The sequence below is a fragment of the Plectrocnemia conspersa genome, unplaced genomic scaffold (assembly GCF_051122295.1).
Source record: "Plectrocnemia conspersa isolate PC_06_02 unplaced genomic scaffold, ASM5112229v1 ptg000012l, whole genome shotgun sequence".
Lineage (NCBI taxonomy): Eukaryota > Metazoa > Arthropoda > Insecta > Trichoptera > Polycentropodidae > Plectrocnemia > Plectrocnemia conspersa.
The window spans coordinates 15,210,100-15,222,553 of NW_028277176.1; the positions used below are offsets into that span (position 1 = coordinate 15,210,100).

Consider the following 12,454-nt stretch of genomic DNA (forward strand, 5'->3'; position numbering starts at 1 on the left):
GCTTTATAACAATTATTTTCTGTTATTAAAAACCTAATTGATTATTTGATTATAAAAACGTGTTATTTTTTAAGGAGATTTCGCCACCACGTAAATCGATAGAAAAGGACATAGCTGGTAGGGTTATTATATCAGATAAAAAGTCTGAAGAAAAGAAATCTGACGAAGCGACACCGGCGTTTGTGAATGAAACCTCACCTGTGAAAGTAACGCCAGAAAGACGGCGGTCGCGTATATTAGATACTGCAGAAAAATTAAACAACCTCAGCATACATCCTAATTCGAGCACAACAGAAAACATACAAAGTCCTCCCAAACCAAAGAAAGTCATAATTCCAGGAGTTAGTGTCGGAAGCTTTAAAGAACAATTCGAAAGGAGAGCTTCTTTGACGTCTGGTAATATTCCAGTGCCATCGAATGATCTCAAGAAAAAGCCAGAACTTACAAATAAAACACCTCCAAGTATTAAAATTTATATTTAATCCTATATTATGTAAAACATTGATCTGATTGTAAGTGTATGATTTTAGGTAATATTACTAGTCCAGTAGTTAACAAATCGTTCTTGGCGAAGAAAATAAATAGCGTAGATTCTGAACATCCGACAGCGCCGATTGAAATTATAAATAAAGAACCATCGAATATTAAATTAGAAGCGATCGGTATAGAACCATCACTGCCACCACCGCCTATTAAAGAAGAAATGCCTAAGGTTCTAGAAGTTAAAAAACCAGCAATAATCGAGATAAATAAAGTGCCAAAAATATTACACAAGAGCGAATCGCTAAGAGAACCAACTAAACGGGAATCTTTGAACAATAACTTATCGCTGGAAGATGCGAGAAGGTAAATAATATATATATTTATTTTATGATGTATGGATAATGTAATAAAAAATCTTATTATAGGAGCTTGCAACAATCTATGGTGCTGCTGACTCAAGCCAAAAACGAAGTCAAAGAGACTGGCGACGATTATCAAACAGAAAGGCAGAAGCAACTCAAAACTGCTAGAGAAATTATCTCAAATGCTATCGGAGAAGACGGAAAGAAGATTAACCGTATATGCATGGGTGCAAAACCACCAGTGCCGTACGGAAGTGGGGGTCGTAGCTCTTCAGGCACTATTAGTTTGAATAGCCTCAGTTCCTTGCCAAGCTCCCCACCGACAAGTCCACCGCATCCTAGGCCAATTGTGCGCGAAAGCCCAGCGCGTACTTTCCGCACTGAAGTCCAACACAGAGTGGACGATGTTAGAAATAAATTCTTCCCCAATTCTAGGTATGTATTAATGTATAAAATCCTTAGCTTTCTTCTATAAAAGTGTCACATCATTCAATGTTATTTATTCATATAGTGTGCAATATATAAATAAATACATTATCTGCCAAAACATATAGATATTTTGGCATTATTAAATTGATCATGAGAGAAGCATTCAACTCTCAAGTTAATTCCTACTATATTGCATGGCTGTCTTTTTCATCTGGGATTTAAAATTCCATAGCAGATATTTTGTAATTTTCATATTTAAAATATTGTTTGTGAATTTTTAGTGAGACTGACAAACTTTGAGAATTACAGTATAATAATATTTCTATTTTGATGTTATTTTAGGGGCGGTTCTGTGGAACGCATTATTCCAATTCATTTCGGCGAAGATGCGCCCAGAATATCGAATCCTTCGCCAGCTCCGTCTAGTCAATTGCCTTATCAAAGAAACAATTCGATGCCATTCAGACTCGGCTCATTACCAAGAGGATGCACGCCCGATTACGAAAGTGAACAAGCCCATCAACAGCCTCCTACACCATCGACTCCAGCATCGGTTTCAACAAAATCTGAGCCAATCAGGAAGAGTCCCAGAGAAATCATCATACCGATTGAAGTCGAAGGCAAAGGGTACGTCACGCCGAGACAAGGCAGTCTCGAACCTAGCGATATTCCTAACAAATTGCCACCGTCCAACATTGGATTCGGATCTCGATTCCCCAAACCGAGAAGGATCAGGTATTTTATTTTTTTTTTAAATACAGTTATTCGAAGAACAATAATAATATATTATACCATTACAGCTCTTTGGTCAGCGGAGGGGAGTCTGAAGACGATGATGATTTACATATGCATCGTTTGAGGTATGTTTTCAAGTTCCGTTTTACTCTTAACTATATAATCATGACTGTATCTTATTCAGGAGTACGCGTAAGGTGAGAGTTGATCCCGAAAAGGATTCTGTCAGTTCAGGCGAAGAAGATGACGACGAACGCTTTGAACTTCTCACGGCTGAAAACTTATTCTCGACTTTGTTAGATAGGGTGAGTCTCAAATTAATATCTTCTATCTTTTGAAAGACGGGTTTTATGAACAAGCATAAATATACATCTGATCTCATCAGTGTCAACTACAGCATTCATTACAGATTAAAAGTCTTCAATATTTTTGCTAGAATATCTGTATCGCCTGTGTATTTAATGTACTTATGATTCTTATCCGAATCTGTGCTTATCTTTTTTAGCTTTAAACAAGTATTTAGTACATATTAAATAACATCAGCGATAACACACATCTTTTTGGAAATTGATTTTTATATGGGTGTTCAAAAAGTCTTAACTGTAGTGAATATTTTGTATTGCTTAGTACCTGGTCATGCGCATGGACAATGTATCTGACTTGCAAAATTGGTATATGATGATAAAACCATTGGTATATGTGGCATGTGCAGTATATCTACAGAATAGGGAATAACTAGAATGGCCGTTCAATACAAATACGTATATAAAATTTAAGCTGTTTGCAGAGCAAATTTGACTTAGGCGTCGAAAGCCTGAACTATTATCTGACAGGATCGTACTCGTATCATCATAAATATACATTTTTTTAAAAGAAAATATTTTAAATAAGAGTTTTGTCCTTATTATAATTATTTTAAAATAAAAATAAACAAATGTAACTTACATAATATGTAATATTGAATTTCGAAAACAAAATATAATTATATATTTTAGTAGATTTATTCACACGCGTTCGTTTCTGATGCTCCATCGTATTTTATTTGAAAACATCAATTAGGTTTATTTAATATAAATAAAAGAATAAAATACAATTTAAATTTTTTTTATTTCTGTTATAGTATTATATATTAAGATCCACAAGATCTATTAGTATTGACAGAAAAAACTGTAAAGAAAACTGCCAAACTTCCTTAAATACAATATCTTAATAAATATACAATATACCATCTATGTACTGACAAAATTCACTAATTGCAAAACTCATTACTAAGGTATACTAATTTTAAAAAAGCCTTTGAATTTTTTTATGTTAAATATCTATATAAATGATTTTTTAAAAGCAAGCTGCTGGTGTAGGTAAAGACTATTGTCTGATGACAATTATATTTTTTGTAGGTGTCAATTTTATATAAACTGTAGTTAGTGACTTGTCAGCTTAGATATGATTTATACACTACATGTAAATATCTAACATACAATAATTATCTTTCCAAAATTACTGACCTTTAAAATGGATTAGTTTATTATAATAATTACGTTTACTTTCTATATTTATAAAAGTTTTTGTTATAAAATGTATTCTAACATCTAAATATTTTTTGAAATAATTTTGATTATTTGTATTAAATGGTTTTCCATTGGAGATTGGTCAAACATATGGTCATGCAGATCTTGAAAAATACCTATACCCATGGAAGATTTTAATACCTAAGTATTAAAATCTTTATTTGTATTATTCGATGGTATGTTTTTTCATTTTTTGAAAACCATTTTTGGTAGTGTAAAATAAATTTAATTGTAAATCTTCTATTTCTTTTATTAGATATTATTATATGCTGATTTTGTTGATTTGATGTTATCCTAGGTCTTCCTGGACAATTTATATCACGATTTATGCGCTTCATGCACTGCCGTCTTAGAAATATTTAATTTTTGAACAATCTAGCGTTGAGTTTTGCTCTCCATATGAAGAGTAATAATTGAAACTTTGTTTTCTATGAGAACGCTCGGTAATGAGCGTTCCTACTGTGACGGCGTCGACACGATTTTATTGCTTCTGACGTGAATTTTTGACTTCTGAGAAAGAATAATTGTTTTTTGCGCTCTCCTATTGGTCAAAATTCGGTTTAGATATACTTCATTTGATTCGCTTCAGTCGAAATATTGCTATAAAATGTCTTAATATGAACGATAGATATCTGAGCGTTTTCACTGTAACGGCGACGACACAATTTCATCATTTGGGGGAATTTAGCCAGAAAATGCATGTCATTTGATGAAATACTATGAATCTTAATGAAACGAATTATTATATAAACGATCATTGACTGGCTAATTTTTGCCCTCCACTGGAAAAATCTGAAAAGACATCCCGTAAAAATTTGGTTACAGTAATCCTTACAGATGAATTTGGCTTCATGCTTATTTTTCTATATAAACAAAATTTGGACCAGGTAGGTGTAGAGAAATGGTAGGGTGGGGTGATTATATTTGTATTACTCTTTAACGATTTATATTGGGGGTGGAAGTGAGATAACTAATGAAAGGCGGGAACATGTTTACGTTTTGAACAGGGTCCTAAAGAGTAGCTATGAAAAATCTGGTTTAGGTCCTTTTGGTATCTTATAGTATGTTAGATATGGTTTTATTTTATAAATAAACCTTAGAAAAACTCGGAAGAATCTGAAAGTATTTCTTTTGTTCTTAATACACAGGCAGTATACACTTTTATATATATAATATATGGATAACTTGACAAATATATTTTTACTTTATAGGTGCGAACTTTAACGAATAGACTCAACGGTGAAGAAGGAACCGGATTCTCTCAGCATCACCCATCGTTATTCAACAACTTGCACTCACCTTTCTTCAACAGGTACTAAGCTCGATCTTAAATCAGTTGATACACTAAATACTAATATCTCACTTATTCTTTCGTAATAATTTCTTATTAATAAATTAATTTTGCTTTTTAATACAGCCCCCACTTACCTAGGCCGCATAAAAGGCATAACGTAATGTGAGTATAACTGATATTCTCTATACATTTTAATTACCTTTCTATTAATCAATCTTGCACTGATTATAATAATTAACTTTTAATAAATCTAATGGAATGCAGCATTCACAAAGTAAAACAGGAAAGGGCACGCTCTGAAAGCTCTGAAACGTAAGTGTAGGTACGATTTAGTTGCAAGGTTATTACTTTAGTTAAACATGTTGTTATTTATGTGATGTTCTATTTACTCGTTGCGATAATGTTTGATTTATTTTATAAAGGCGCGACGGAGCGTCGTGGCGAAGGAGCGCATCCCGCGACATGCCGGACTTCGAATCCATTTTCCCGTCGTTCCCGAGAGGTATGATCGCTTTTGCCGAACACATTGATTAAACTATCTGTTTGCGACTTATACGTAGATTTTGAGCTTAATGTGTAATAGAAGTTGCACGTTGAATTATAATTTTTCATTAAATTATTTTGTTCTCTTCGTGTTTTAGTATTAAATTAAATAAATAAATTAAAAATAATAATAATATAATCTAACTATAGTTTGTATGATTTTTTTTATCAATAATATTTTTTTAACTTTAACCCTGAACATTTTAATTTCTATAAATGTGCAATCCTTATTATTTAAAAAAAATGCTTTTTTATAATCATAAATATTTTTTAATGAGGTATGTTTTAAATTGATTTAAAAAATTTAGATTAATGATAACTTTATTAATGTAGCCTCATTTTTTATTTGTTTAATAATTATTAGTATACCCCTAGCTTTTTTAATGTAAATTTAATATTACTAATAACAATTAGTTTATTATGAAGATTGTGCATATTTAACCTTTTTCAATTTGAATAACAGTATAAATAATTTTAATTATTTTATTTTAATTGAATAGGGAGCGATCGAAAAAGTGGGGTAATATTGAAAGTATTGAAAAAATAATGAACATTTAAGGATGATTATGTTGATTGATGGATATTTTAAATTGTAGGTCATTTTGGTTTAATTTGCAGATTATTTATTACATGACATTTGTAATTTAGATGTAGATTCATTATTATATTTCATATTTGAGAATATTAGCATGTATTATTATTAGTAGATAATCAGATATTGTAGATAAATAGTTCCATTCAAAATGATCACAGTTCAATCATATCCGATCATAGTCAACATTTTAGTTTTTTTTTCTCGATGGGGCATTATATATGATAAAGGGCATTTTTATATATATACATATATAAGGTTGTAAAATTTAATGAAATATATACATACGTATACCTAACCTTAATTTTATATATAAATTTATTATTAATTAATGTGTTCAAGTGTATCTGTTTTTTATATTTGTTTAGATATTTAATGATTAATTAATTTATATATATACATGAAGATATATATATAAAAATACACATATATGTATAATGAGTATGTGTATGTGTGATGTGGTTGCAGTTGGGTTGCGCGTTACTCTGCATGCACCGAATGCAACACCGAATGCCAGCGGGTCAACTAACCACATGCCCCAGTCAAATGCCACAAAACAATAGGTACAACATCTATTATCTCACCATTTTGTGTTGCAACAACATCCAGCTGCTTGCTACGTACGAGGTGGCCGCTTGGTTTACGTTTTATCATGATTGAATCAGATTGGTCAACTCCGAAATCGTAATCGTATACGTTTGGTCTTTTTTATTTTATATATATATATATAATACCATATTATTATTATATCAGTTATATTTATTGCTTTGAGGTGTTTCATTTACTGGCCAAGTATTTGCATCAAGTATAGGCATCATTTATTGAGTATCAAAGCAGTTATCATACTTGCCGTTCCATTGTACATATTATCTTTATAACAAAATTGTTACTAGATTTTTTACCCCGTTTGCCCAAAATTAAATACAAATATAATAAAAATCATTATTTAATTTTAGCGAATATTGCACAAAATAATTGTTACATTCATTACTTTGTTTATATTTATACAGTACACACTTTTTTTATTGTCCTATAACTAATAACATAACGCTTTGAGAATGTTAGTTATGAATGCCTAAAATGTTTTTTTTGTTTAAATTTAATGTTTAATACTTAACATGTCCATGAGTGTTTCGTAGATATATTAGTCTTAATAACAAATAATGCTATATCTAAATAATCGTTCATATAAAAAAATATTTTTTTAATAAAAATTCTTTAAATATATATTATGAATCTATTCTGTATGGCCAAATACATATTTAAATCACTGTATATATCATTGGCTGGCTGCATGTTATGTGTGTTTTAATTATTTTACAGGCTCCAAGAAGTCACGCAAGGCAGCATCCAATATAAGCAGCCATAAGTCATCACACTCGCAGACATCATCGAACGATATAGAGTCGAGCAACACAGAACAGCCCAAGATTTCAGAGTCAAACCAAGAACACTTAGATTTGTCCGATTTAGATTTGAGCAAAATTGAATTTTCTGAAAAAGATATGGAGGCACTCTCCGGTTTAACGCCTGCCTTGTCCCGCAGATTACAAAAACAACTATTGGATCACTTACCTCCCGCTGCGGCTAGATCTTTACGAAGAACTCTCTCCTTGAATACGCAAAACACTGACAATAAAGCTCAACAAAAATACACAAGAAGCTTGTCGGCCAGCAAAACAATCAATAACAACTATTCACATTTAGAAGAAGATGAAAAATCAACAGAAGATACAACATTCGTATCAAATAACGGCAAACATAGATTATCTTCATTTGACGACGACGATACAAGCTCTATATCTTATTGTTCAACTGTAAGCAGACACGATAAAGATCTAAACAAAGCAGATTCTACGTCTTTAAAACATGATACAAGTTATAACTCTTTAGATCGATCAAACGGTAGATCGGATCCGAGAAACGCTTCCAGCGTTAGAAGTACACCTGATAGATCAGTTTTGAGTAAATATCTAACACCGGACGACTATTACGGTATAAATAAAAATAAACTCTTAACGGAAAGTTCCTCATTGGACTATAATTTGCTCAATCCGAATAATAACACTCCTGGATTATTAAGACGACTTTCGCCGCGTACAGCATCAATGGATTCCACCCCTCGTCGCAGAATATCCAGATTTTTAAGACCAGATTTTTTCGATACCCCTAGAGAAGAAAGCATTTATGTTCGCGAAAAACTTGACAAAGAGACTGAGACTCAACAAATACTAAAAGAAATCAGAGAGAGGAGAAGTAGAAGCGGAGCGACCAGTCCGCTCAGTCCTTTAGCGTCGACGGATATCTCGTCATTCTTTGAAGTTCCACATTCGAAATCTAAAACCATTTTATCTCCGGTGAGTCCGACTGCCAACAGAAGTCGATCGGTCACACCGTTTTATCCGATTCTTGACAACATACGAGAAGTTCAAAGTGATTTCAATGCTAATAATCAAACTAGAATTGAAATAAATTCAATTGAACTGGAAAATAATGCAGATATAAACATGAATTCTAACAGTGATTTTAAAGCAACGAATCAAGATGAGACTCATTTGCCTCGTCCTAAAAGTTTTCCTTGTAAAGATAATGTAATGAGTGCTTACATCGAAACTGAAAAGCAAAATGTCAGCACAGATATTAAAGCAAATGATATAGTTAAGAAAGTTGCTACTAGAGAATCTAAAATAATTCGACCTAAAAGCTATCCAGCTGCGTCACCTTCTCCCGAGAAAAAAATTAAAAACATTCCAGACACTGAAGTTAGAAATTCTAAAGAAAATTCCCCAAACAGTGATTCTAATCACATTATATACAATATTACGCCACCTAAGAAAAATTCAATCGATGATGACAGCGATATCACAGTGACGTTTAATATCAATCTTCCACCGAAAGTTTCGAAAATTCTTAAAGAAGAAGAAAAACCGATTGAAGAGATCAAAAAACCGTCCCCGAAAAAGAAAATTATTATCAAAAAGAAGTCTTCTAGTGCGAAATCAGTTTCTTCCGCAAATAAAACAGATTCAGCATCAACAGATTCTAACGTAAAAAGCGATGAGGTAAAAGAAACTCAATTTAAAAAGAGATCAGTCTTGAGAACTATCGGTCAGAAAATTGAAAAATTACGAAGCGATAGTTTCAGTAAAAGTGCATCGCAAGAAAAAGAAGTAGTGATTAAAAAGCAGAATTCTTTGCCTAGTGAAAAAGCACCGGGCTTGAAAGCGCCTCAAACAGATAACGCTACCAGAAGAACGCTTAGAGAACAGTCTGTTCCCATTCAAGCTGAACCGACAACCGAATCTGGGTTAATCAAGAGAGCCGTGACGGTCACAAACTTACCGACTTTGGAATCTCAAAGCAAGAAAAGTGTAAATAAAGTTTTCGGCTTGTTCAAGAAGTCAGATTCAAAAGATAAACTCAATAAAAGCGGTCTGCCAGTACAGATGACTGATGACAATATTTCAAATGGCAAAATCCAAGCAGATCTCGATAGCAAACCGAAAAGACCCACGTCACTTTTATTAAATGGAATCGGCAAAAGAGTACAGGCATGCTATAACGGCGCTCTATCTGATAACTCTTTAATAAAACCGGATAAGAAAATATCTACTGACGGAGCAAGCGTGCCTAAAGCCGAAGAAGGCAAAACTTCTAAGAAAGGTTTAAAATTAGATTTCTCACGGTTACCGAAATTGAATCAAAGTATTTTCAATAAGCGCAACTCGTTAGATTATTCGAAAGAGTCTGAAGAATTTAAGGATTTAAACGGAAATGAAGAAGTGAAAGCGGATTGTGAAATAAAGCAAGATGATAGCTCTGTTATAGATACTAATTCTGTCTCGAACGGAGATTATACTCCAACTACGGAATCGTCTATTTGGTCGCCCGATTGTAATTCTAATAAATTTGCTTCAGAGCAAAATCAAAGGTCGTGTTCTCCTGATTATTCCGAATGTTCTCCAAAGGAACACGATAGCACTGTCTCTGAATCTGAGAATATAATAGATAGGATTCGCCGTAAGAGCTTTTATTCGAGATTTAACGAGAAAAAGAATCGCAGAAAGAGCTTGCTCGTCGGCCCCGGCGCTAAAGAATACATTCCTTCCGCTAGAATCAATCCGCAGAGTGATAGTGACGATATTCAGTATTCCAGTCGTTACGACCCTATCACACCCACTTCTCCCACAAAATACACTCCTTCAAATTTAAGTTTCGAAAAGCCAGAGAGTTCACTGCCCAGTCCCAGAATCAGATCTACCTATGGCAACGATCATTTTTTGACTTCAGCGCACACATCGCTGGATAGAAACGATGGGATTTATTCAGGAGGTTTAGACAGTAGCTCGTACGGTTCGGTTTCGCGGTACCCTCGAACAATATCGTACTTTGACGATTATGACGCGAGGAACATTGCGGCCGAGACGAAGAGTCCCAGCTCACGTTACGGCAGGACATTGTCATTGCTCTCACCCGGCATTTACGCCACGTACAGTCCTCGATCGCACACTAGAAACCCGGCGATACTGCTCCGAGACTCTGTCGACTCGGACACTACATCTGAGGACATTCTCACGAGAATACGAAACAGGAAGAAAGCAGGAACACAGAACATCAGCCACGGTGACGAACACACATTGGACAATAAATTCAGGTATATGACACTATGAATACACTTTGTTTCATTACTTAAACCAAACATAAACTAACGTTTGACTCTTGGATGATGATGATGATGATGAAATACTAGAAAATATTGCATATATTTTTGCTTAACTCACTTTTAACTTTTTCAAGTATACATATATGTGTGAATTTTTATACATTATAGATTAAACGGAATTATTTTATTTATATGTAAAAAATCATCCTTAAATGTTTTCTTCGTGTAAATATTGCTTATTTATAGACATCGGACATTTTTTTCAACGCCGATTTTTCAGGACTCGTCCAATGGGGTCGGTGTTTTATTCGGAGCTCGGTGCTGAAATCAGCGAATCAATACCTTAGGGAAGGGGGAGAGACAAAGCTGGCCCACTCACTTAACTCTGAATTGGTAGATTCATTTCAAATCTTCCAATCTTTCTGGCTAGAATGTCAGGTCTCTTATAATTAGTTGTGTAAAGTCCCAGAGAAACGACGTTTAGATTGTTTTTATGCCCTTATACCCTTATACTATTCGTCTCATATTGCATCTTTGTTTCCATTTATTTGGTAATTTGCTCTCTACGTCTAAGTCATATGGAGATAAACTTGTCTTGATACTCTTTTGAACTTAAATTTGCGGATTTTTTATTATAGAGGTCTCGAATTACAATCATTAATTTTTATGGTACCACTGTCTTTTCCAATTCCCAAACTTTTTCTATTTTAAATAGTCGAATGTCTTTTTAGACAAAAATTCTTACTGTTTGGCAGTTAACATATGTCCGGTGTTTATTTATAAATCTATTCAATAAAATAAATATAATTGTCAAGATAATTTATGTTAAAATAAATAAATTAGTAATTTATAAGCTCATTTTAAGCATATACACAAAGATCCGAAATATATGCGTATAACTCTTGAACTGCTAATGTTATTAAAAATTACAATGATTTTGTGACATTGATGAAAGGGCTTGAAATTCGTCTTCTGTATAGCATTAACAACCTCGAGATATAGGCATATAAAAAATACTCAAGAGCGAGTCAGATAAAAACTTTTAATAACAAATTTCTTGTAATCTTCATGGCGTTTAATACAAGGTTTTAGTGCTTAACCCTTTGCTGCTATGATGTTTTTAAAAATCCTACCCATTTACATATTCATCGATCCATATCATACAAAAATAAAATAAAGTATTTAATAAAATGTTTCAAATCTTTTTGAGCATTACAACTCAAACAACGGTCTTCGTTAAATCTTATCGTCGCATTGAATGAAGACAACGATATATCGTTCTTTAGCATTGTAAGAGTTTAAAAAAGCAACAAATTAATGGTTAGAATTTAAATCAACTTTGGGTCAGAATAAAAATAAAATTTCGGTGAGAATTTTATTAACAGCCTGGTCGTTATTATATTATTCAGGGTCAGAATGAGTCAGAATGAAAATATTGGACGATCAGAATTAAAATAATGAATGGTCATAAGTATATTATTCAAGGTCAGAATAAAAATATAGGACGATCATGTGAATTAAAAAATATAACATTTATAAATATAAATGCGCAATAAATTATTTATTTTAGAAATATCTTAAAAAATATCTCACTCGCTCCAAAACTGTTGTGCAGGTTAGGTGCGAACGAGCTTGGTCAGAACATTGAACACCCCATTAATAACTCTCAATTAAACTGTAACGAATCTATTTAATTGTATGTAGGACGCGAAGTTATTCAGAGCGACGAACGAAGCGGGAATAACGACAGAGCGGTAGCAGAGGGCATGCTTGGCTTATTATGGT

At 33.0% G+C, this 12,454-nt stretch overlaps 1 protein-coding gene across 16 annotated transcripts in view; it reads left to right on the forward strand.

Moving 5' to 3' along the window:
* The window catches only part of Nuak (Nuak family kinase 1), a 54,449-nt gene that overhangs the window by 40,204 nt on the left and 1,791 nt on the right, over window positions 1-12,454 (forward strand). For 3 of the 16 annotated variants that reach the window (XM_088200613.1, XM_088200614.1, XM_088200617.1), the window contains 10 exons: window positions 75-462; window positions 531-846; window positions 909-1,280; window positions 1,617-2,009; window positions 2,075-2,134; window positions 2,194-2,314; window positions 4,789-4,889; window positions 4,995-5,033; window positions 5,294-5,373; window positions 7,330-10,660. In XM_088200613.1, coding sequence (XP_088056739.1) covers window positions 75-462; window positions 531-846; window positions 909-1,280; window positions 1,617-2,009; window positions 2,075-2,134; window positions 2,194-2,314; window positions 4,789-4,889; window positions 4,995-5,033; window positions 5,294-5,373; window positions 7,330-10,660 — 5,201 coding nt within the window. Of the gene's footprint in view, window positions 1-74; window positions 463-530; window positions 847-908; window positions 1,281-1,616; window positions 2,010-2,074; window positions 2,135-2,193; window positions 2,315-4,788; window positions 4,890-4,994; window positions 5,034-5,293; window positions 5,374-6,474; window positions 6,570-7,329; window positions 10,661-12,454 lie in introns of those variants that run through there. The other 13 variants (XM_088200619.1, XM_088200628.1, XM_088200621.1 and 10 more) reach the window with 7 other exon arrangements.